Genomic DNA, 26,972 nt, shown 5'->3' with positions numbered 1-26,972 from the left:
ATAATTGTATCTCATAATTTGTTAGTGTTTATGTATTTTCATAACGAAGATCAGACAATGCATTAAACGATCATTTGGAAAATAATTGTCCCATGCAATTATGATGGGTAAGTTTCTTTGCAAGTTGCAACTATGTAGTTAATCCTTTGAAAGGAATGAGACTTTGATTTGATCACTTCAAAGTAGAGAACTTATCTCCACTATCACTAAAATTGAACTCCACAGTCCTACTCCAGTTTTCATTTTCTTTTCAGGTGAAAGCTATTGTCAACGGAAGATTTTTTTTTTTTTTTTTTTTTTTTTTTTTTTTTTTTTTTTTTTGTGTGGGGGAGGGGGGTGGGGTGAAAAGAGTATTAATTGCTCATCTGCCAACAAAATTTCCCCTTTTCAATGAGCAGTAATTGCTCAACAAAATTAATTAAATTTTATAAAATATAAAGAAATGTCTCTAAAAACTATGAAAATATTTGGTTTCATAAAACTTAATTAATAAAGTTTCTAATGGTTGAAAAAGAGATTTGAAATTCAATTCCCACCTACACCAAAAACCAATTAGTATCTTGATCTGATAATAAAGAACTATTATTAAGAGTCAACATCATAAGTTGAAATCCTCTCAAAAAAAAAAAACAATGTAGATCTAGGATATTTTGTACATTGGCCGTTGAGCCCAAATATCATGTCAACGAGAAGTGCATTTCAGACATGAGTCATGTTAACGGATACTCTTAAGATAATTGTTAATAAACCATAATTAAAAAGTTTTAACATCACTTTTATAGAAATTATGAAAAGCTATCAACAAAATTAATTGTTTTATTATTTTCTCATAAAATATCTCTAAAAATAGTTTATAAAAACATTTTTTAACATTTTCCATGAATATATATGATAATTTTCCACCATCCATCTCTCTCTCTCCTACAAAGTACAAACACTATTAGTAGTCTTCATAGGCTCCTTCAAAATCTCTGTCAACACTCCGAGCCTCGTAACTCTGCCACCACAACCTCGTCAGACACCCACACATATTTCTTCTTCTTGGATCCAACAAGCAATTTCGGTTGGACATTTTAATGTGAAATTTTTAGTTAGTTGCACTAATGTCAAATTTGGTTAGATAAATTCATGACGAACTTTTTTCATGCATGCCCGAATTAAATGACTAATAACTTGTAAAGCCATGACTTCAATTACAAAATAAAAGTTGTTCAAAGTTCAAACTTTGCTTGGTTTAATATGCAGCCTACTATGCCAAAGGCTTTGCAGCTGAATTGATATCTCTCTATACACAAAGTGCTTAAGGGTCTAGGGGAAAAAGAGTTCAAACTGCAAGGTTAACAACATATTGTAATTATCTCTGGAAAAAAATATGCAGCCTATTATACATATATATATATATATATATATAGTATTTAATGGGCTTATTATAAATTTATAATACACAGTTCCATACAGTAAAGATAAAGTCGCTGAAAATGCTTTCTATTATGAATATATAAACCGTGGTTGAACCATGTTAGTTCTTAATCTTAGGTGCTTTGGCTAATTTTTCTCTCTCTTTCTCTTTCTTCTCTCTGACTCTCCGGTTCCAGCATTAATTCTGACGGTAAATCAGTCATTCCCCGTGTTATTTGGTATCTGTCTGTATTCTGTAAGATGATTAACGAGCAAATGGTAGCTCATTGAATCACAATACAGCCCCCACATGGTGTACCATAAAATTGACCACGAAATCAATAAAGTCTGGAAAGTCAATAAAGGCTGGCCTACTAAAATTAATGAGAAAATAAACATGTGAGCACAAAAAAAAGAAAAAGAAAAAGAAAAAAAAAAAAAAAAAAAGCTACGCATCCAGAAACAGTCAAAGAAAATAAAAAAAATAAAAAATAAAAAGAAAAAGAAAAGAAGCTACATTCAGACAATAAATAAATAAATGAAAACCATCACATCAATAACAAAGAAAAAAATAATAATAAAGAAGTCAACACGTGAGTAACAAAGGAAGAAAAAATGAAAGGAAAAAACAAAAAACCAACACATTGGAGACTTGAAGGTGAATTTTAAGAAAGGTTGTGTTAACGGGGACCGCACGATGCCCATTAAGCATACTTTTTTCTGACATTATTTTTATCTTTTTTTCAATTTAGGCTACTTTTTCAGTGTGAAATATTGTCTTTTCTTCCCTTAACCAACACCGCTTGGTGCTGGTTAACATTTTCCTTTTAAGAATATTTTTGGAAGCTTATTTCATGAGTTTTTTCCTCTCAGTTTTCTCTCCATTTTGGAGAGAGAACTTTTTGGTGAGACAGGAAAGAAAATACATGAATCCCACCATTTATTTTCCTTCCTCCCCACCCAACCAAACACACTCTAAAAAAGTTTTCCTTCCTATTTTCTCTCTAAAGTTTTCTATCCTCCCTATTTCACCCCAAACAAATACACCCTAAATCTCAAATTTTCATAATCCTTGAGAGCCCATTAAAGATGTGTGGTATGTATCATGGTGTGCACTAATATCATCGACATATCATGTCTTCTAGTACTACATTGGTTTTTTACTCCCCTCTCCAGTCTCCATTACCAAGGACGAAGTGTGAATGGTGCAGGAAAGGGGATGAGATGTAATATCAATTAGAACTAAATGGAATGTGAGTTGCTTAGAACAAATTGATAAGTGATTACGCAAGAATATGAAGTTTTCAAGAAAAACTCTCAAGCTTATTTCATTCACATGCAAAAACTAGTTACAATTGAGATACTAATTGGTATTTATACAAAATGTTTTGAACTTAGCAGCCACTTGATTGGCTCAAGACCAGCCTAATTCCTTTTGGTCTAAGCTGTATTAACTAACTAATATCTTATCTAATTGAAAAATTTTATGAACACAACAAAATCTTACAATATTTTCACAACACCTTTGTTTTTAACCATGGTGGGTTCTAGTCTAATATTTTATTATATTATTATGATGTAGAAGAGACTAGCACCTCAACTGTTGGGACAATTTGTTGTTGCTAGCATAACTCTATCTAATTAGGTACAAGTCACTCCCATTGTTTGCTGCCACTGCACAGCCAACTTACACACACATGAAAGTAGAGGTGTGCAGCCAACCCGCCAAAACTGAACCAACCCAACTCAACCCGTCGGGTTGGGTCGGTTTTTAGGGCTTGGTGGGTTGGGTTAGGTTACAAAAAAAATTTTGATAACGGGTCAAGTTAGGTTTGGGTCATAAAATTCCAAATCCGCCAAACCCAACCCTACCCACCTATATATTTAATATATAAATATATATTTAAAATATATTATATAATTAATAAAATTTTTAAAATAACTAGCTCTTCCTATCCTATATAAAAATCAATTAGTTCACACAAATCCTAGTAAATTACTATTGTTGTTTAGTCATTATTATTGTTTACTTTTAAGGAGTTATATTGATACTAATTTTTGGATTTTTTTAATATATTTATATTTATATTTTTTCTATTTAATTTAATAATAATAACAATAATAATAATAAATTTTTCCAATCCATGGGTTCAACCCAACCCATGTGGGTTGGATTGGGTTGCATTAGACTTATGTGATTGGTTGGATTAGGTTGAATTTTTTTTTATCCACCCTGATGAGTTGGGTCAAAAAAATCTCCTTAACCTAACCATGCACACTCCTACGTAAAAGGTGCATCAAAGTAAGGGGACTCTCTAGATCCAGATTAGCAGAGCAGATGGAAGCCCAACCAATTGTTTAGGCTGGGCTCACCTTCGGCAAGAAAATAGATAATGTGGTCCAACCTCTTTGCATAAACAAGGTTAAATTACGTTTTAAATCTTTATATTTAGGAAATGTTTCAAATTAAACTCTAGATTTGATTTTCAGGTTTGACTAGGCATTTAAATTAATATAATTTTAAAATAATTCAAGTTAAACTATTGAAATTATAGGGTTTAATTTGTAACAATTTTGAAATTTAGAATTTAATATAAAATTTTTGAAAATATAAAATTTAATATGAAACCATCACTAAAGTATATAAGGTTTAAAAAGTAAGTACAAAGTACACCATTTTTTTTTAATGAAAGTTGCAAAGAATAATCGCCAGAGGAAAAAGAATTTTGCATCCACTCAGGAAGGAATGAACACAATGAATGATAGAAAATATTGAAACAACTTCCACTCAAATTATTTCCATAAATTCTAAATTATTGTAGCAGAAGATCTTCATTAGCAACAGAAGTTTGAAGACTCCACCTAGCAGTGATCATGGACAAAGGTGACTGTGGGCATCCTACACTACAAGGTGGCGAGAGAAATAAAATCCATTGGAGCAAACAGAACCGAAGAAGTCTAAATTATTGCACGTCCACAAATCTTTTGTAAATGAACACATAAATGACATAATATGGTAAGATAGACTTGCAAGTTGCAACCTAAAAGAAGCAAGAACATGGTAAAAGGGACTGCGTATCCATCCATGGTCACGAAAGAAAAGACAGTTGGGACACTAAAACGACGGGTCATGATACAACAATGAATTGTTTATCAACCACCATCACAACCATTGACGGACCTTGAATAGCTCTAAAGTCTAAACAATATACTCAATCTTTCACACTCTTGGACTCTCTCTCTCTCTCGAATAGCTCTAAAGTCTAAACAATATACTCTCTCTCTCTCTCTCTCTCTCTCTCTCTCTCTCTCTCTCTCTCTCTCTCTCTCTCTCTCTGATCTGTAGTTTTTACCATCCTCACTCACTACTTGGTCTCAGTCAGACCAACACCTCTTCAACTCCATTGACGCCACTTGAACCTCATTGTGTCTGCCAGTAAGGTGAGTTCTCTCGAGCATCCAGCCTTTACCATTCTATGTTTTCTTTTGGAGCTCTCTCCACCAATTTAACCACTGTTTCTCTTCTTTTTCTTTTTTATGTTATGAAGTTAATAAGTTTTTGTTAAATGTTTCTTTCTATATAGAACAGTGAATGCTTCTTCTTCTTGTTTTCTTCTCTTTTCTTTTTGGAGCATGTGTGTGTGTGCGCGCGCGTGTGTGTATATATGTAGTTGATAAGTTATTCTCTTGTTTTTGATGAATAGTTAGTAAGATAATGTTAAAATATACTTAAAAATATTTCATTATTAATTAACTGTCATTTCTATGCCATGTTTGTCCTAATTTTGTAAGCATTGCCATGCCCCATATCATGTTGTCTTTGCTTTTTAACTTGTGCATCTTAAGTACGTTGGGTAGGAAGAATGAAAATTTTGAACAGTAAAAAGTAAAAACTAAAAATAGGATGAAGGGACATACTTCTCAAGACTCAAGATATGTCCAAAGCATGAAATTGATTATACAATATACCTGTATCTCTGCCTTTCTAGAAAAATGATTTTTTTCGTCATTTTAATTGACGCAACATATGGCCCAAATAAAGAAGCAAACTAGTAGAGAAATGGTTAAGGGGAAGATAGTGATGAACACCCTGAAATAAACTTCCAAAATCAACAGAATTATCTAGTGGTTTTTTTTTTTTTTTTTTTTGGGTAGATAATAGAGAGAAATTTTATTAAGGAGGGCCCAAAGAGGGTAGGGGCAATGGGGGAACCGGCCCATCAGCATCATCATCCCAAGAAAGGACCTAGGGAGGGAAATCAATAGCATTGCTTCTTAGGATTTTAAATAGGCGGAAGTACCTGGTGTTTAGGTTGGAGGAGGTGAGCCATTGAATTCACAATTTTTTTTTCTCCAGTGCATATCTTCTTTAATCATGCATTTGTTGAGTTCTTGCAGTAATTTCCCTCCGGTGTTGTTGTTCAAGGCAGAGTTGGCTTGCTTGGATTTTGTTTATTTAATCGGTGATGGATTTGATCTTGTAACAGATGTTCCCAAAGACATCTTTGTTTCATTTTTGAGTAAGAACTCAGCTTCTCTTATTTTCTGGGACAAGCAGTAAGGGAGGGATCCATGGAAACGTTTGATCAAAGCCCCTTTGATGACGGCAAAGCTTGACGGGTCCCTTGTCCACATGGACTCAAATCTGAAGGGTTTTGGATAGATATGGGTTTCGCCCATTGTGCATAGGATTATAGGAGCATGATCTGAGCCAGTGATGGGGTAGTGTTTAAGGTTGGCATTGGGAAAAAGACAACGCCAACTCTCATTGGCAATTGCTATGTCTAAACGTTCTTTGATGGTGGCTCCTAATGGACATTTATTAGTCCAAGTGAATTTGTTGCTCTGAAAGCCTAGGTTGATCAATCTGTTGTTGATGATAAAGCCATTCAGACCTCCAGCAAAAGGTTGACAGCTTGCTCAAGATTGTCTCAGAAAGTGGCTTTGAGGGCTAACAAGTGAAAGTATCCAGGGGTTATTTGGGGGCTCTGAGAAGATGAGAGCATTGATGTTGGTGTTTTGTGATACTAATTCTACTTCTGCACTATTTTTACAGCAAAGCAGAATCCACCTGCCTTTCTAACAGAACTCTGGTAAATGATGTTAACAAAGCCAAATTTTGACAAAAATTGGGCTAACTTTATTAATATTATATTAGGAAGACACATTTAGGGGATGCTTCTTCAAAGAGCGAATTGCTGTGGCAAGGGCAAACCCATGGCAATTCCAAGCAAGGATCCTCATGAAAGAGGAGGGGGCTTGGAAAGGCGCGGCTCCTCTGCCCAAAAGAGTTTCTTGTGGGAGCATTTGTTTGGGTCAGAGATTTAACTCTTGCAAGTTTCTTTAACTTTAATTTGGGAATCTTTGGGGTGGGAGAGGTTCCTGGGTGAAATAGGATTGGGTAGTTTTGTGGTAGCTCTGGGTTGGAGGGAGGGGGATTGGTTGGAAGGAGCTTGAGCTTGAATTTCTTGTGGTAGTTTTCCTCTGAGATTGGATCCCATTTGCATTTCAAGGTTGAGTTTTCTTCCATGGGTATTTGAATTTGGAGGGAGCCAAGGTCAGGTATGAATGCGCTGATGGGGATAGGGCTGTGGGTGGGCTTTTTAGGCATGTTGATAACAGTGACCCAATTAAAACATTTGTTTGGGCTGATGTAGGTTGTCTGGCAGAAGGCTCTGGGTTAAATGGGCTAATAAAAGGGAGAGAATGAGTTAGGCCCAATTCAAGTGGATTGACATGCAGATGTGGGATGGGTGGGCTTGGAGGGTTTCATAGGGCTGAGATAACAGGGATTAAATCTGGTTGAGGTGGAACTGAGTCTCGTTGGGAACCAGATGGTACAAGGGGGTCCTGTTGGTGAAGATCTTCAAGTAGATTTTAGGGTGACTTGGTTACGGAAGTGTCAGAGGTAGATTTGAGGGTGTGTGTGTGTGGTATTTGAGAAGGTTGGTGGAAATCACCATCAACCAAAAAAAAAAACTGTGTACACTCTTACTTTTCCAACCAAATAACAAAGACATCAACATCCTAAAAGAAAAAAGATTCATTATAGATGCAATTTGAATTACTATTAAGTATTAACTCATCTTAATAATAGTTGGTAAAATTGCAGATCTAAATTTATTTTCTCATTGAGGTGTAGACTAGAAGTTGCACATGGCATATCAGGACAACAATCACGCAAAACAAGAAATATTTAATTGCATCAGATTATTCAAATATCAATCTCATGTACCTCAGAAGGGGTGAAAAGACTACAAGCTTCATCAGTTATGTCCAACAAAGATGCTTCCTGCCAAATTGGGAAACCAGTGAGACAATTGCAAAAGAAGAGAATCTCAATTGATCATCAACATAATTTATTCCAGAGATACGCAATAACCAGAATTATTTTGGTCAAAAAACAGAAAGGAAGAAATTGATTGCCTGTTTGCATAAAAACTAGAGAGAAGAAGAATCCTGCCTTGTAAATTTCAGCATGTAACAACTTTTTTTTTGATAGATAATGAAAAATTTTATTAAGAAAAAAATAGCCAACCCGAGTATATTGGAGATGTACTGTGGGGGAAAAAATCAAGAACCAAAATTACAATGATCAAGAAACAGAGGAAGAGAAAAAATGGAAAAATGCAATAGGGCCACACTCCAAACAAGAAGAGTGTAAGAAAAATGACTTAATCTCTAACAAGGACCGTTCACATCCCTCAAAACAGTGAGCATTTCTTTCCCTCCAAATACATCACATTAAACAGTGCGGCACAAGTCTCCAAAGATCTATATTGCGATGCCACCCAAATTTACCTTGCCATGATTCAAATACCTCAATAACCTTAGATGACATAACCCAATGCAGCCCAAACAAACAAAACACCAACAACCACAACTCACAAGCTAAGGGACAATGGAGCAAAAGATGATCCACCGACTCTCCACACCTCTTACACATGTGACACCAATCAAGAACAACAATTCGCCTTTTGCGAAAGTTATCAGTTGTAAGAATCTTACCGAAAGAAGCTGACAATGAAAAGAAAGCCACCCTAGGAGGAACCTTCAATTGCCACACCAACCTCCAAGGGAAAGAAAGGGAAGGAGGGTAGAAAGAAAGATAAAAACTACTAACCTCAAACCCTCCACTCCTAGCTAGCTTCCAACAAACCTTATCAGGGCCAACCCCCTGCACTTTCGAAGAATAAACAATTTCCATGAACCGATCAAGAGATTCTTCCTCCCAATCTTGCGGTGAATGACGAAAATGAAAATTCCAATGTAGCTGCCCACCAAACCAGCCCATAGCCTCCACCACTAAAAAATCCCTTGACCTGCTAAGACCATAAAGTTTTGGAAAAGCCTCTTTGAGGGGACAATCCCCACACCACACGTGCTTCCAAAATTTCACTCTAGTACCATCACCCACATTATACCATAACAGTTTAGAGAAGTTCAACCAGCCACTTCTAATAAACCTCCAAAGACTAACACCACACGGACTAGTCACCTTTTTCGTGCACCAACCACCCCAAACATTCCCATATTTCGCCTCTATGACCCTCCTCCATAGCACATCTATCTCTAAACCATACCTCCACAACCACTTGCCCAACAAAGCAATGTTAAAACTTCTCAATCATCTGATACCTAGCCCCCCAACCTGCATTGGCCTGCAAACCTTAGCCCATTTCACCAAGTGAAATTTGGAAACACCATTAATACCACTCCAAAGAAAATCTCTTTGAAGTTTTCACCATATGATTAGCAACCTTCCTAGGTATAGGAAGAATGGAAAGGAAATAAGTAGGTAAAGAGGATAAGGTACTTTTTATAAGAGTGACCCAGCCTCCCTTAGATAAATAAAGCCTCTTTCAACCTACTAGTCTTCATTCCATCTTCTCTAAAATAGGATTCCATATTGATACCTCCTTGAATTTGGCGCCCAAAAGAAGTCCCAAATATTTCAAACGAAGAGAAGAATGCCTACAACCCAACAACCCCAGTAGCACATCCAAATTGTGTACCTCTCCAACTGAAATCAACTCTGATTTTCCCAAATTAATTTTTAACTCTGAAACCTCCTCAAATCTATTCAAAATTTCCCTTAAATTAGCTAACTGGTTAGGATTAGCATCACAAAAAATAAGAGTGTCATCCACAAATAGGAGATGAGACACCATCATTGAAGCACTAGTAGTAGAACCTACAGAGAAGCCCGTAAACTGTCCAGCAAAGATAGGCTCCTTGAGCTTACCAACAGCAGACTCCAGCTTTTTCCTGAAATCCTGCATCAATATATGTAAGTTAACAAGTACTGTAACATAGCTACACCACCCAAAAATCCATGATTTAGTCTCCTTTTTTTCGGGGGTTGTTGATAGGTAAATACAATGCACCCATACGTATATAATGCATTACCTCACCCTCCACACTTATGGGGCTGAGTAAATACCAATCAGCCCAATCAGAGTAAATACAAGATAAAGGAAAATACAAATGCAGATAAAGGCGATAAAGGAAAATATTTTATTACCAAAAGGCGGAGTCCATCTTAAATTACAAAAACCAATGCAAATAAATGCTACCTTTATGTGTTCTTCTCTAGACTAAAAAGGGTGGCGCACAAATGAATGCTCCTAGTATAACAAGACCTAATGTGTTTTGAGTTCAGAAAAATATGATGGCCTTATCAAGAAATAATATCTGACCAACTTAATGAATCATAGGCATTTCCCTGTACATCATATTTAGTTTAAGCAGTCATAATTTATGCTACAGTAAAAATCATAGAAACTATTATGCTTAGTTGTTTCACTAGTAACAGCAAAAGCTCAATGACATCCTGTTCCAAGACTTTCTGTCCCACTAAAAAGCCCCATTCCAAATACCATAGCACTTGAAGATGCCTGACGAACCTAGACAAAGATACATAAGTTCATAGGCCCTAACCAGAGGAAAAGAGAAGAATCCTAGACCATAATCACAGCCAAAATGATACAATCAACCTTGACCAGTTTAGCATCTCATCCCAAAAAAGAAATTATTGGGTATTCAGTAAGACACCCAAAAGTTCCATAAGCAGAACTCCAAAATGAGAAAGGATAATAAACCAGCAGATAGAATAACTTGCCATCAATTTCCCAGTCTCACAGCAAAAGCTTGAGCAAACATTTCAATAGAATGCATTTATTACACAATTGAATGAAAGAGAACTTAAACACAGCTTACCTGAGTTGCCCTTATTGCATAAACATTGGGGTGGTATTCCTCATTAAATAGATCCAGGAATTTTTCACTAATGCTGATTCGAAGATCATACAGTTTGTCCTCTCCCTCGCTCCCTTCAACTTTCCTTTCCAAGGAGATATCCATCCTTTTAACCAGGAAGGAACCTTTCCAAAGACAATTTCTGTTCTTCTGCATCTCTTAGAAGTGCTTCCAGCTGAGCTGCCAAGTTGTCCAACTCTTTTATCCGTCTCTTAGTATGAGAACAAGTTCCATGCCTTGCCTGACAATAAAAGCTGCATTAGGTGTTTTTTGGTTTATAAAAAAAAAAAAAAAAAAAAATCAGCTTTGATTGTGGCCCTAACTATTTGTGGCACTGAAAGAGTATCAAGTCATTACAAGATGATCACAGCAAGATAATAAAATAATGCTAAAGAGCACATGTGAACATTTCATTATGTCACCTGACATTAAAAAAGTGTCCGCAAATTATATTATATACTATAGCAGGCTAATCGAAGCTGCACAACCTCCCTCAAATGGAGCTTTCTCATAAAATATTCTACTCCATTCTTTTTTCCTTTTTTTTCTCTTTCCCTCTCCCTTTTTCCCCTCACATCAACAAGATCCACTCCTCTCCGCTTTCTCCCTCTAACACTCTTTGCTATGTACAAAGCCTTCAAGTTTGACATTATATCTAATGCAATAATCTATATAATGAGCATCTACCTCACTTCAAAGGTGCAAACTATAAATAAATGACAAGATTTTTGGCAATTGGATTATGATCCTCTAGTATTCTTAGAATAACTCCACCATGGAATTCCTAAAATTCTATCCATCCATTTTGAAATGAATGGATTGATTCTTCCATGTCATCAATAAGTTAAATAGATACCAAAATGGTAATAGGCAGTGTTTGATAAAATGTTAATGATGTGAATTAATCTAATCCCCTCATTTCAAAATATATAGATAGGATTTCAAGAAATCTTTGGTGGAATTACCCTAAGAACACTACAAGATCCTCATCCTTGGCAATCTAAAACTGTTAAGTAAAATTACCACAAGATTTATGTGGATAGGAGTACACCCATCTGGAATATTGGAAGCTACAAAGAAATTATCAGCAACTTCATTCACAACACTGTAGCTGCACGGAAATTTCAAGAAACATATCCATTAATTAAACAACACCATAAACTCAATCATATGCTCTTGTCTTTTGCACAACACTACCATGTTACTACATATGGAAAATCAATTCATGTTACATTAAAATGTCCAACAAGGCTATTTTTCCATGACTATGATTACATAAATGGAAAAGCAAATCATATTACACTAAAAAGTGAGTTCTTTTTTTCTTTTCTTTTTTCAATTCTCTCAGACGCCACAACAATAGAAAATACAAAAACGAGAATTCTAACATTCTATTCTTTTCCTCAGTTCTCGGAAGCCAAACAGGGAAGTAAAATTAAGGGATCCGTTTTTATGTACAACTAGATATGTCAAAACTCTACAACTGATCAGTAATCAAGCGCAGAATAAAATTAAAGTTCCGTAACAAAACGAAATAAAAAGTATAAAACCTAAAACATTAAAATTAAATTTCCAATCTCATTTCTTAGCAATTAATAGATGATTCAGCAGATGTGAGAGAAAGAGGGGGACCTGGTCATGATAGAGAGGTGTTGCTGAACATCGAAAGCTTCTTCAGCATTTGAATAAATTAATTGAGATAAAAATACTAGCAGAAGAAAACGAATTGCCTCCATACTGGTGGTATGTGTTCAGACACAATTAAGCTTTGGCATGGAGTAGAAAAAAATCCAACTTACAGTGTCAAAGGTTTTTATTGTTGCTGTCTGCTTGGGGAAATTCTGTTTTTGATTTTCAAAATGAAAAATGTGGAGCAACGAATTCTTTGAAGTCTGGTGATCTGGCAAACTGCTACAGCTAATTCTGGCCATTGATTTTATCATGTCATCTGAATTGGTTGACCTGCAACAAGGCCTCCGCCAATGGAAGAATTAAATCTTCTTATCTAAGTGACAAACTAGATCTTGAAGCTGCTGTCTTAGATTTGAAGTTCAGAACCAAAACTTCCTTGCGAGTCAAATCACAAACTGCAAGCTATTGTAAGTTCATCAGTATCAAATTATTACAAATACAGTTAATTAGACTCTTTTTGCAACATTATTATGATGATTTGATAAAGTAGATTTATTTGTTCTTCAACCAAACAGATGGAACTTATAAAAGTATAAAAATGAGAATGCTTTTTTTAGCCAGGGAGTTATGAGAAATATATTAACACTGAAAATCTGATTTCAAGTACATGAAGAGTATCAGTACTATACAAAAAGAGAAATACCCATATCCATCTAAGAAAAAAGCAACATAAACCCCATAATATGTAGGCTTGACCTCTCCTTTGCTGACACTATCTAGATCTTATATGAAAACCACTTAAGCTCACCAACCATTAGTTTTAGGCATCCACAAGCCTCACAGATGACTGAATTACTTCCCTACTTTAGTTACAATAACCATCAATGCAACACGTGTAGCTGTCCATATTCCAGTGCGACTTGGATCAAAGTACATGTTGGAAAACAAAATCTACTAAAAAGAATGAATTCTTTTGTTCTGGAAATAAATCATTTTGCTCTTAAGCTATAGCCAGTCCCATCACATTCATATCCAATATGAATGAAGAAAAAGTAGCATGAGATTAAAACCAGAAATCCCATTTTTGCAATTTTATAGAATTTCTATTGGAAAAGGCATTACCTAAATCTCTGAACACAAATACAAGACTAGAGCAACATGTAAGATGGTGTAAATCAGTATAGGTCATGCTTTCATTGAATGACATAAAATTCTGCATTTATTTTTTTTCAATAAAATAGCTTGTTTTATTGACATCTGGTTTCCTGTTACTTTCTATACAGCATGCATCTTCATTTGGTGTGTTAACTTTCAAAGATTTTTAAAACTTTGCCACAATATGTATCATAAGATGTTCCTCGTAATTTATGAAGAAATATTGCATTTTAAATTAGAGGATGAGATTTATAGAAATCCATCAACAAACATGATTTTCTTATACAGATTAATTGTAAATAAAAAGGCATTGACCTCAAGATGCTTCAGCATCCTCGTAAGCATTGCAAACCTCTCCAATCTCCATCTCCTCATTGTCTCTAAGTAAAGTATCCTCCAAACTACCCATGGTATCCTCTTGCCCAAGTTGCACTCTAATGTGTTCGTCCTCAGACAAACCATCATCTTCTATATCTGACACATCACTATAAGTTTCAATCTTCTTCTTCTTTCCTCTGTAACCAGCAAGACTCAGGACTTTCTCCTTCCAAAGCACCAAGGGCCCTTTCTCAATCAGTTCCGAACCTTCATAAGCTTCAGTCAAGAACACACTAAACCTCTTCCCCCTCTCCGAGACATAGAAAATCCCAAAATGCTTCAAAAGAAGTCTCATTAACTTCTGGGGCATCACGAGCTCCCACCGAAAATGTGTAAGGTGATCAGTAACCAATCTCTTCTCAATGGTGAAGCTTAGCAACTCGTGCATAACTGCAACCGCCCTCTTATCAAACTCTAGTGAACCAGCCTTGAGTCCCCGGGCATCCGCATAAGGAGACAAATATGACCTCTTCTGAAAATGCTCAATCTTTCCTCCATATCTATAAACTTTCTTGTAAGTAGAAGGGAATTTCAAAGGAAAAGGAAGCGAAAGCAATCCCGGGTTATGACTAATACTATGATCTTCATGAACCTCATTCACTCCCATTCCCATTGCTCTCTTTTCCAACTCAGTAATAGCCCAAGCTGGGTTCCAAGAAACAAGTTCCAAAAACCCAATCTCATCATCCTCATCACGCTTCACAACCTTAAAGTACTGAGGATATTTGTGCACCCAATTGGTCCTAAAATCAATAGGCAATCCAAAGTCTCGTCGAAAATGCGCAATCTTATCTAAACGAAGTCGTTTATCCACAGACATCATTAGGAACCTTGTAACATACTCTGCAACCTTGTCTTCGTTTTCCTCGATAATTCTCTGCTCCTCTTCGACCAAGTCCTCGGCTTTCTTTGTCATTCCACACCACAACACGCCGTTTTTGTCCTTGTAGAGTTCGAAAAGTTTCGGACATTTGCGAAGCAAGTCGGAGATACTGTGGGGTTTCGGGAGACTCATTTGCTTGCGGTTCTGTTCCAGTTCACGAACTGGCATGACCATCTCAGGCTCGTTCTTCAGAGTCTCCATCAAGAAGATGACCCTGTTCGCGACCTTCCACTTCTCCTTCGCGATTTCCAGGTCGTGTATTCGCTTGTTCTTGCTTCTATCTTGTACTCGCTTACTGCTCGTCATAAATCGGTGCTGATTCTTAGACCACGTACTGACGTAGAAGCTAAAATGTGGGTCGAGATGCTCAGTGGCTTTGCTCAACGTGTTATTCGTTTGAGCGAGTTTGAAAACTCGGCGGGTGGTGGCCATTGATTAAGGTGTGAACGTGCTGAGCACAAGGTGTTCGTGAAAATGCCTAAACGAAAATTGTAAATAGAACGTATAGTAGGCTGTTGGGTGTTTCAAAAAAAGACTGGCCACACTGACCATTGCACCGCATTAGTGTATCTTTGGGCCTGGGTTATTGTGCTAGTCCAGCCCAGCTATAAAGAACACTAATGCTTGACCAAGCCTGTATAGAGAAAGCCCATTAAGTTTGTCAATGTGATGGGAACATAATAATCTCCAGGGACTAGGAGTGACCAAGAAAATAAAACAGTATAATAAATCTTCAGCCAAAAACAATATATATTTGTAATAATAAGATCACAGGTTTGTAACAACTGGGAAGAGCCTTGTAACAACTGGGATTTCCCTCAACCTCCAAGCTCCAATTATCAATGTATTAAAAAAATAATAATGATTCAAATATTAGATAATAAAAAAAATTTAAAAAAAAAGGCTTCCTAGTACATTGTAACACAATTATCTATCAAAATGGAATTCACCGTTGATTTAAATCTCTTATATCATTTATGGTTAATTCCATTCTAAAAGTTTTTCCAATAATCTACGAATCAAATAAAAGTGATATTTATTATCTCCGTATATATTCGATAACAAAAAAAAAAAAAAAAAAAAAAAAAAAAATTATAGTCACCAAGTAAAAAAGTTAAAAAAATTATTTTAAAAAAAAAAAAAAACCAAAGCCGTAATAAATAAATAACCATGTGAGGACAATTAGACAAAAAAGAACTAAAGATGAAGCTCTTCTTTTTTCCTTTTTCTTTTTTCTTTTTTCTTTTTTTTGAGAAGAAGATTAAGCTATTAAGTTAAGCGAAAAGTTAATGATTGCCCTAAAGGCATTAGTTTATGAAATATCTTTAGAAACATTTTACGGTAAAAGTAAAACATTTTTTTGACAGCTTTTTATATTTCTCAAAAAGTGGTATCTTAAAATAGCCTATTAACAAATTCTATTAAGACACCAGTTAACAGGACCCCTAAGTTAAAAGGAAAAAGTTAATGAATGCTTATAGAACATTGATTTATGAAATATTTTTATAAACTTTTTGTAGGGGTCGGAAACTCAAACACAAACAGAATTTTGGTATAAGGCCTAAGTACCTGACTTGCTCAATTAATTTATCAAAAAAACGAGGTAGAAATTCCACAATGGGAAACTTAAACAACTGACTAAGAAAGTAGGAATAAAGATGAGATGTTTTATTATATACAAATCACTTTCCAGATGTGTGGGGAGTAAGCAAGAAAAGAAAAATACAATATGACTCTCTCCTTCTCTCTTCTCTAGGGCTTCTTATTAATATTTCTCAAACCCCCTTTTCTGTTGCAATCTCCTCCCTTTTTTATAAGCATTTTTTCTTCTCTTATTTCTCTAGGTAGCCTACTCCCAGCCGGATTTTTTGGGATATTCGTCCCATCTTCCATTGGTTCTCCCCCCATTTCATCATGAAACAAGACTTTTGGGGGGTGTCTGTACTATTCAAGTAGTCCTATATGTATTTAATATGGAAGAGATTAGGTAGATAACCTCTCATTAATACGAAGGTGACAACCTTTGTGATTCTTATCCCTTTAGGAGGTTTCCCAAGGTGCACCTAGTGAGAGTGGCATCTTGGCTAAAAAGGAGGGGATTGGTTCCCCATGGTCCTTCCTCTGTCTACCATAGGGTCACCCATGCTTATGACCTCGGATAGGAGTTTCGATATAGGTGGCATACTTATAACTGAATCGTCTTGGGATGTTTCCCTTAATTATTCATAGAGATGGGCCTAGCCCATCTTTTCAAGTATGATCTTCCAAGCCCTTTGGGCCTCAGCCTGGAATTGAGTTCACCCCACTCCCCCCCTTAACACTTTTTATGGGGAAAAAAAATAAAAACTATTAAATTTTTTTACAGTTTCCCATTAAAGTGATATGAAAACTTTCCTAAAATGATCCACTAACAAATGCGCTAAAAGCACTTATTAACCATACTTTAAGTTAAAAAATAATGATTCCAACCCACCAACAATCACTATTTGGTGGAGCCATAATTTTAACTATTTGGCACCGCCAAAAATTACTTTATCTATAATAGGTCAAGAATATATTAACCCCTTGTGATGAATTAACCATAATTAATTCAATTTGCATGCAATAAGTGTGATAGCACAAACAAATCACCAACTAAGTTAATATGCAGCGGAAAATAAATTAACACAGTAATTTGTTTACGAATGGGAAAAACCTACACGACAAAAACCCCACTGGGTGATTTTAAGGTCACCACTCCCGAGAATCCACTATTATCACAACAAGCGGTTACAAGTAAAAGAATCTCAATACCTTATACCAACCTATAGTTGAACCTTTACTCCAATACCCAATTGGACTTGTTCTATAGTGACAATCTCTCCTTTCAATGCACAACTTCCAGTACATAACTAACCAATTAATGCATGGATCCCAGTACGCGGCTTACACGCCAACTTGAGAAAGATGTTGGCAACAAAGTTCTTCAGTTCATCCACACGATGAAGATCACGAAACTCATTGGTTACAAAACCCTACAGTGTACAAACACAGTAGCTTCTTAAAAAGAAAGATGAATTAGGGTATATGTCTCCGGTTCACAATATGCTTTGTGAAAAGCTTTTGCATTAAGGTGCATTAGTTGTTACAGCCCTCAAAACAATCCTGATATATGTTTAGGGTGGTGAGAAAAGAAAGCCCAAACATCTATACACGGATTGGATGAAAATCAGAACCGAAAAACTGATTTTCTTAAATCTTGATAGATACCCTATTTATTGAGCAACTATCGAGCATCGAGCTTAAACAGCCTTTTAAATCTCAATAGATACTAACTGTCAAGTTAGCTGTCAAGTTTTAAAATCCAGCACTTCTTCACTTGTTTCTTGGACAGACTTGCAAGGTTTTAACACTTGAACTTGAAATCTTGTTCCTTGAAGTATTAAGCACATCCTAAATCTACCAAATTACAAGTAAAGTGCGTTTTGTCAAAGGATTAGCCAATTCTATATTAACATATGTTCCTAACATGATTCACATATGTCCTAGCAATCTCCCCCTTTGGCAATCCGTGACAAAACCACAACAAACAAATGAACATATGAGAGAAGTCATAAATCACTCAACTCATACTCAGTTGTTGAATACAATAAAATCTATCCTAAACACAAACTCTTGAAAAACTTTGCAAGAAGAGAGTTCATGGCAAGAAGACTTTGACAACCTATATTTTTGAAACACTTTAAACAAAACTCATCAAGGCATTTTAATGTGAAACAAAAATAAAAGATTACATACAATATATAAGAAGCATGTGCATAAAAAGAGAAAAGAAACAACACATGAGAAGATAGGTGAAGGAACTGTAATAACAACCTCATCATATATATAACATCATAAGTAAAAGATTTGCTATCACAATGTAAGAATAATGTATCTCTAAAAGAAGAAAAAGAAAAAAAAAATACATAAGTCCTCACTACATCCCTCAAAAAGAAAAAACACTCCCCCTAACAAAAATCTTCTAAGCTAACTCTCCCCTTATGTACATAACTACTCTCATATCAAAACTACTCCCTTTTTTTTATCATGAATGACAAAGGGTAAGTAAATCAAGCAATCATCTCATCGTTACTGGGTGAGCTAGCATCCTCATCATCATCATCGTCGTCATCCTCAGATGCCTCTGGAGAAGGAGAGGAAGACTCTATGAAGCCACCAAGGCGAGCCTGCCATCAAACAATACCACCCACACGGGTGTTCGCCTGACACAACTCATCACTGAGTGTGTTAAGGCGAGCATCCATGCGCTGTAGCTGCGCCATGACCGCCTTGAGGGTCACACCACCCGCGGATGAAGAAGGTGCGAATGTGGAAGGAGCAGAAAAAGCCAGAGGAGTTGCTGTCTCTGTCTATGGCCACTTCGATCGAAGCTGGACCTCGCTCCGTCTAACAATAGCAACATCTATGGCACACATAACGGAAAAGTGTGTAGACTTTGGATAGGAGACAGAAAAATGGTGAAGAATTCGCATGATAGCCGAAGGAAAAATGAGCTTATCACAGATCGCCGTATCCCTATAGACATCTATGAGGGATAGAATGAAGTGAGAGGGAAAATCAATAGAGAGTCCCTTAAGAAGGGATAACAAAAATCAAGCACGAGGCTCTGTGATGGAGTTATAGTGAGACAATGGATGGAGAATGAATGTCATCACAATGTTAAGGTACCTCGAACCTTTTACAAAACCTGAGCAAAGGGTGTTTTGACGATCACCCCAAGATGAAGGTGTCTCATAGAAAAGAGACGAGAGTTCATCTTTGGACACAGTACTTAGACGATCACAGCCAGGGTGGTTAGGATGCGCTACCCTAGGAACATGTAGCATCTCGGATACAATATCCGAAGTAACTACAATGCACGTACCTCGAACGCGAGTGATAAAATGAGGTGCTGAATAATCAAATCCATACATGTTAGAGTAGAACTCTTGAAGGATCAGGAAGGACAAGTGACCGGGATGTCACACTATGACTCCCAACCCTGACTATAGATGATAGTGGGAAGGTCAGTATCGAAAAAGTCCGATAGAACGACTTGGCATTCTAAATGAATCCCGCATCATGAAAAGTTCTCCGAGAAGTCCAACTTGGCCTTCTCATCATGGAACCTAACATAAGAGGGGGTAGAATCAGAGGAAGATGCCCTAGAACGAAGAGGGTTCCGAGATTGAGCAAATTTGTGTTTAGATGCCACAGAGTAGACTAACGCAAGAAAGAGAGAGAGACACACACACACAAAAGTGCCAAACAAATCAATATAAGAATATAAAGAAATGAAAGTACGTATGCATGAAAAATGCATGAACATGTAACATGCAAAATTAAAAGCATCATGGGCTCAGCCCAATCCAATCCTACAAGCACACATCATTTTAACATAGAAATTACACATCTAAAATGCATGAACATTGTTAAAAATGCAAATGTGATGCAATGCATGAACATTTAGGATCATTTACACAAAACCCATCCCAAAAATTTCACCAAAACTTCATCAATTTTGAAAAACCCCAAAAATTCTTCAAAACAATCAAAAAAAATTAGGTCTAATGTGTGAAATGCATGAAGAATTAAGGATGAAGGACCCTTACTAGAGAAGAAAAGCTTGATCTATGCCAAAAATCACTTGGGAATGAAGTTTGGAGTGAGAGAGAAGTGTTTGGGAAGGTGAGAAGTTACAAAGGATCGATAGAGATTGAGAAAAATGAAAAAGGATTTATATAGAAATCCCAGTTTCTCGATGGATCGAGAGGTGTTAAGAGCTGTCGAGAATTAAAATGCGAGATTAAGCTATCAAGCAGCTATCGAGAAGCTGTCGAGAGGTGTCCACAGCAAATTAACTTCGATGGATCAAGCTTTAAAATCTCAGTACCTTATACCAACCTTCATATAGAAATCTCAATACCTTATACCAACCTCCAATTGAACCCTTATCTCAATACCCAATTGGACTTATTCTGTAGTGACAATCTCTCCTTTCAATGCACAGCTCCTAGTACATATCTAATCAATCGATGCGCGGATCCCAGTACGCGGTTTATACACTAACTTGAGAAAGATGTTGGTTGTAAAGTTCTTCAGTTCATCCACACGATGAAGATCACAAAACTCCTTGATTACAAAACCCTACGGTGTACAAACACAGCAACTTCTTGAAAAGAAAGATGAAGTAGGGCATATGTCTCCGATTCGCAATATGCTTTGTGAAAAACTTTTGCATTGAGGTGCATCAGCTGTGACAGCCCATTAAAACAATCCTTTTATATGTTTAGAATTGTGAGAAAAGAAAGCTCAAATATCTATACACGGATTTGATAAAAATCAGAACTGAAAAACTGATTTTCTTAAATCTTGATAGATACCCTATCTGTCGAGCAGCTATCAAGCATCGGGCTTAAATAGCCTTTTAAACCTTGATAGATACTAGCATGGTTTTAACACTTGAATTTGAAATCTTATTCCTTGAAACATTAAACACATCCTAGATCTACTTAATTACAAACAAAGTGCGTTTTGTCAAAAGATTAACCACTTTTATATTGACCTAACATAATTCACATATATCCTAACAGTCTATTTTACCTTCTCACTTTACAAAACATTCGACATCAATAGTTTTATTTTAGCTTTGAACACAATAAAATAATATAAACAACACAATAAAATAATTATTTAAAAAAAACACCGTAGCCACAACCACCTCCACCAACGGCCATGGCCACAACCACCACTCTACTCTGGCAACCACAACACAACGTAGAAAAGAAAAAAAAAAACAAAAACAAAAACAAAACCACAACCTCATCACCACTAGCCACCACAACCACAACCACCAACCATCACAACTACAACCCACTGCCACAACCACAACCACAAACCACAAAACCCATAGCCAAAATCCACAAAACTCACTGCCAAAGCCAAAATCATCCACCACCACCACAACCAAAATCCACAAACCCACTGCCAAAATCATCCTCCACTTCTACCATAGCCAAAATCAACCACCACCACAGCCACCAAACCCATATGAAAACACACCAAAAAAAAAAAAAAAAAAAAACCCAATCACAACAAAGAAAGAAGAGAGATGGGTGGCGGCAACAGTGGCTTGGGGCTTGGGTCGGCGACGCTAGGCAGAGAGGGATAAGAAAGAGAGGAGATGTGATGGGAGTAATGAGAGAGAGAGAGATGAGTGGAAAAAAAAAAGTGGAGAAAAGAATAAAAAAACATTAAAGGAATTTGGCTTCTTGCTACAATAAACAAGTACTAGTACCTGTTTACTCTAGCATGTAGCCAAATCTTTTTGGCTATGGTACCACCAATGTGCACAATATTTTGTAGTTTGAGGAGGCAAAAATAGCATTATATCTATATGCCTCCACCAATAAGAGTACTAGCAATAATGGTGCTAAATAGCTATATAACTATTTTTAACACTACTAAGAGCACTCACAGCAGTGGTGCTAAATAATCATATTGCTATTTTTAGCACTACCAATCACAAAAGTGGAGTTGCAGCAGTGGAGCTATAGCTAAAAAATTTGGCTTCTCAGCTACAATGCACATCTCTCTTTAGATGTGCACTGTAACTCAAAGCTAAAAAAAAAAAAATTGTGTTCACACATGATTAGAATTTTTTTTTTCTCCTCCTTCTCCATTTCAACCCGTTGCTCCTCTCTCCCCTCAGTCGGTCCTCACACTCTTCATTTCTTCCCATTGCAAGCTTCGATTCCTTCACTCGCCGCCAACCCAAGTCCCTGCCCAGCACTGATCTTTCTCTTCGTCGTTTTCTCTCTCTAGATCAAATCCAAGCTCAAATGATCTAATGATTTTCGGTTTTAGTTGATCTGGTCAGTTTGGTTGTGACAGCGCGATGGCGGGGAGTTAGCCATGGTGGGTTAACCCTCTCTTTCTCTCTGTCTCTCTCTCTCTAGCCCTCTCTCTAAATTGAATCCAAGCTTTATTGATTTGATGATTTTCAATTTTTGTTGGGTTTTGGTTGATATGGTGGGTTTAGGTTGTGATTTGGTTTTGGGTTTTGATTTGGGTTGAGGTTGTGGGTGATGATGGCAGTGGCAATGGATGTGGGCGGTGGTGGCTGGTGGCAGTGAGTGTGGGTGGCAGTGGTGGGTTTCGTTTTTGCAATGGTTTTTTTATGGTGGGTTTCTAATGGTGGGTGGTGGCTTGAGTTTGTGATTGGTGATTTTTTTATTTTATTTGTGATTGGTGATTTTATTTAGACTAGGTTGAGGAAAAAGATTAAGGATTTGGGTTGGTGGTTTTTTCTTTCCTATTGTGGACTGGTGGTGGTGATGGTTGTGCTGCGCTAGTTTTTTTTTTTTTTTTTTTTTAATGAGTTATTGGTATTACTGTAATCAAATAGCTAAAAATATAGCTCCATTGCTGTGGGATGTGAAGAGGTAAAATAGATAAAGTGACTTTTGTAGGTGCCAAATAGTTATATTTTTTGCTCTACTGTTGTGAATGCTCTAAATATCAAAATTTACCTTGCAATAGTAGAGCCAAAGCTATTTTTTTGGCTCCACAGCTACAATGCACAATTACTTTTGGTTGTGCACTATAGCTAAAAGGTATAAAAAAAACTATATATATATATATATATATATTTTGCATTCACACTGCTTTTGTTTCTCTCCTCACTACCTCTCCATGTCTCTCTCAATGTCCATCATGCGTTCACACTACTTTTGGTTATAGTTGCCAAATAGTTATATTTTTTGCTCCACTGCTATGGATGCTCTAAATATCAAAATGTACCCTGCAATAGTAAAGCCAAAGCTATTTTTTGGCTCCACAGCTACAGTGCATAACTACTTTTGGCTGTGCACTATAGTTGAAAGGTATAAAATATATATATATATATATATATTTTTTTTTTTTTTGCATTCACACTACTTTTGTCTCTCTCCTCACTACCTCTCCATGTCTCTCCCAATGTCCACCATGCGTTCACACTACTTTTAGTTGTGGTTGTGTTTTAGTGGTTGAATGGAATATTATTTTATGAGCAAGACTTAGGAGTACTTAGGTGTTGTTCCTTAAGTTCTCTTTTTAAGATTCTCTCATTTGGATTTTTTCTCATGAGAACCTGTGCATTTTTAAGTTAAGTAGCCACATGGCTGAATTTTAAGAGAGGAACCTAAGGTACTGTACTTAAGTTTTGTCCTTATTTTATTGTAGTGTTTATATTATTTTGTTATGTTAAAAACTAAAATTGAACTACTGCTGTTGGATGTGAGAGAGTAAAATAGATAAAATAACTTTTTGTAATGCTAAAAAATTAAAAATTTAGCTTCACGACTGTAAATGCTCTAATTACGCTCTTTATAAATGTATTTGCTCAAAATTTCTTGGTTCTCATTTTGTGGTATTAATTAATTGTGTCTATATGCGGTTGACCATCAATTAATTAGCAGTCAACAATGGGGTGTGGCATTTTTATTTGTGTCCATTTCCAATGGTCTTTGTCTCTTTCGTATAAAGGTCCTAAACTAAAAGACAAAATAAACACAGCTTTATTAATTATCCAGCAACTCACTACCGAAACTATGCCCTGCTACGGTACTCCCCACGCAAATACTCAACTATATAAATTATTCAGCAACTTTACTATAAAAACAAACTCAACATTACTTAAGGGAGAGAATCAGTGTCATAGTTCATTTTTTTAATTAAAAAATGAACAAGAGAGGGAGAGATATAATCAAATAATTATATAATTAATTACTATTACGTACTAAGAGATTTAGAGAGATCCCCCCCACCCCCCCCCCCCCCCCCCCAAAAAAAAAAAGAAGAAGAAGAGAGTTTAAGTTAGAGATGCCAAATATTAGAGATGGAGCTAGGTGTAGATCGGACGTTAACGACTTGATGCAGAGATGAAGAAACTATGAACCAATCGGGTGGAGTGATGGTGCCGATTGAGCAATTCAATGGCTTGTTCCCGTACACAATGGCCTTTGGAGTCTAGAGTGAAGAAGGTAGAAATGGAAGATACACACACTATAATTGGTAAATTTGAGTTTAACAAAAAGTGTGTAAACAAGAAAAAAAAAAAAAAAAAGTTTTTCTTTAAGCCATTCCAAAAAAATTTGAAGGGAAAAAATTAAAATTACTCCAAATTTGAAGGAATTTGCAATTTAACTCATTTGTTTATTTCAGTTGGCTTCAACATGGAAAATCATGGTACCTACAAAAATTAAAACCCTTAAAAAATTTTACAAATGGATTTTAATTACTAACGTTTAGTACACACTAACAAACAATTTAAGAAATTTTTTTATGGAAAAATGAAAAAGTGATTAACTTTTTTTTACAACTTTTTCAGCTTCTATTAAAAAATTCCTTAAAATAAGAACATACATTAATCGGATCCTTTGCAAATTGACACCAAGACAAACTGGCGACAGACAAATGGTTTCGATTGGTCAAAGTCGGTCGCTTTTTCTTACAACCCACACGCACTTATCATTTCATCATCTACTTAAACTAGGACAGGGCAGGTAGCATCTTTAGCTTTGAAATTTCTTCTTCTTCTATGGTTTTCTTCTAATGTTAGAATGTGAACTCGATATTAATTGGTTGACAGGTTGAGAGATCGTTATCGTTTAATAAAATGTGGTAAAATTGCTGGTCCACACGTACTATTTTTTCCATGGTTTGTTCACCTAGCTGGTTGTCCTAATTTTGAAAATTATGACCATGAAAGAAGATGTATTGGACAAAATAAAAACCAGGGAAATAGATTACTAAATAGGTAAAACGTGAATCTTATTCAAGTGATAATAAAAATCATCTTTTAACAAGAGTCATATCCTTCGATTACAAGTCTAAATTGAGTACTTATATAATACCCACCTACCCACCAAATAACAGAAAAATAGTCTAAATTTGAGTAACGCGTATAACCCACTAGGCATTAGAATACATAGTTCCTAGAGCTAGGGTTAGTCATATTTACCAACATATATTTGTTTGTGTATATTTTTTTGATAAAATCTCTGTTCCTTGTGTGTAAGAGAGAGAGAGACAGAGAACCAATATAATAGTGGAGTCAATTTGTTGAACTAAGAATTATATAATATTAATTCTTCTTGATGATGAAGTCAATTATTATTTTATGAGAACCTATAGTCAACATATTGAATATGAATATTCTCTCCGTGTCGAAGAAAGTCGAAGCAGAAATGTTAGAATATTAGACTCATCAAAGAATTTGCTTATTTACTGGCAACTAGCGAATGCAAACGAAACAAGGGCTGGCCATTGCTCATGAGTCATGATCATTAGGGGACATGCACTATGCTTATTAGTCCAAATGATGTTGTCATATTGTGACCAAAATTTTCTTCCACCTTTTGAAGAACAGATAAATGGCACTTTAAACTGCTTTTAATCGTCACTAATTCTTTGTACCACCAATAATCCAATATCCATTTACGACCAAGTTCACCTGCTGCAAACCATGACATCTTGTTAACTCATGATGAATATATAGTTAGGCCAAAAAGTACAACAAATCATTGTTTACTTTCTACTTAATAAAAAAGAGGTCGAAGATTTATGTGTAAGGGCGTTCTTTTCTAGGAGAGTTTTTTTTTTTTTTTTTTTTTTTTGTCTGGATAATGTATGTACTTAGAGTATATATTAATTATCTATTTTTGAAAATTTTTTAAGAAAAATTTAAAAAACTGTCAAAAAATTTAATTGTTTTTTTATTTTTCATTAAAATATTTTCTAAAATAATTTATTAATATATGTTTTAAGAGTATGCGTTAGTAAATTTTTTTTTTTTTTTAATATTGAATAATTCGAGATTCGAGAATGAGAAAACCAGGAATACAGTGAAAGTTGATCAAGTGCCGACTACCGACTTTCAATGAGCATTATTTAAGTTCCATCAGTTTTTAGTTTTCATGGGTTGATTCAGGGCCCCAGTCAAATATAGGAGTAGGACTAGTGTTCTGGAAGCATGTTAAATTCTGAAATCTAAAATCCAACGCGCAAAAATGAAAGACAAACCAAATAATAAACAAATCTCTTTTGGAATAAAAGTTTGTTTTATACCGAAAATTATCTTATGAGAACAATAATTGTGAGAGAGTAATTTCATTGAAACACATGCTACGTAATGTAATATAAGTTATTCTAAGATTTCAAATTACGATATTTATTATATTATTTTTCACAACTATTTTATATA

At 35.7% G+C, this 26,972-nt stretch overlaps 1 protein-coding gene across 6 annotated transcripts; it reads right to left on the bottom strand.

Moving 5' to 3' along the window:
- Nucleotides 1–922: 922 nt before the first annotated feature.
- LOC126712743 (protein WHAT'S THIS FACTOR 1 homolog, chloroplastic) lies at nucleotides 923–15,255 on the bottom strand. 6 transcript variants are annotated; one of them, XM_050412194.1, is made up of 7 exons: nucleotides 13,759–15,255; nucleotides 12,456–12,743; nucleotides 11,680–11,767; nucleotides 10,618–10,897; nucleotides 9,597–9,674; nucleotides 7,634–7,690; nucleotides 923–1,772 (listed from the first exon to the last, which is right to left on the bottom strand). In XM_050412194.1, exon 1 carries the CDS (start codon nucleotides 15,134–15,136, stop codon nucleotides 13,760–13,762), a length of 1,377 nt encoding a protein of 458 aa, XP_050268151.1. In that variant the 5' UTR covers nucleotides 15,137–15,255; the 3' UTR covers nucleotides 923–1,772; nucleotides 7,634–7,690; nucleotides 9,597–9,674; nucleotides 10,618–10,897; nucleotides 11,680–11,767; nucleotides 12,456–12,743; nucleotide 13,759. The 6 variants fall into 6 exon arrangements, with proteins under 6 accessions (XP_050268151.1, XP_050268153.1, XP_050268155.1 ...); XM_050412196.1 differs by having other exon boundaries at nucleotides 9,644–9,674; XM_050412198.1 differs by lacking the exon at nucleotides 9,597–9,674.
- Nucleotides 15,256–26,972: the final 11,717 nt, after the last annotated feature.

Source organism: Quercus robur, chromosome 2 (genome assembly GCF_932294415.1).
Source record: "Quercus robur chromosome 2, dhQueRobu3.1, whole genome shotgun sequence".
NCBI lineage: Eukaryota > Viridiplantae > Streptophyta > Magnoliopsida > Fagales > Fagaceae > Quercus > Quercus robur.
Note: the sequence above shows the minus strand (reverse complement) of the source record. Positions and strands in the feature narration are given on the sequence as shown.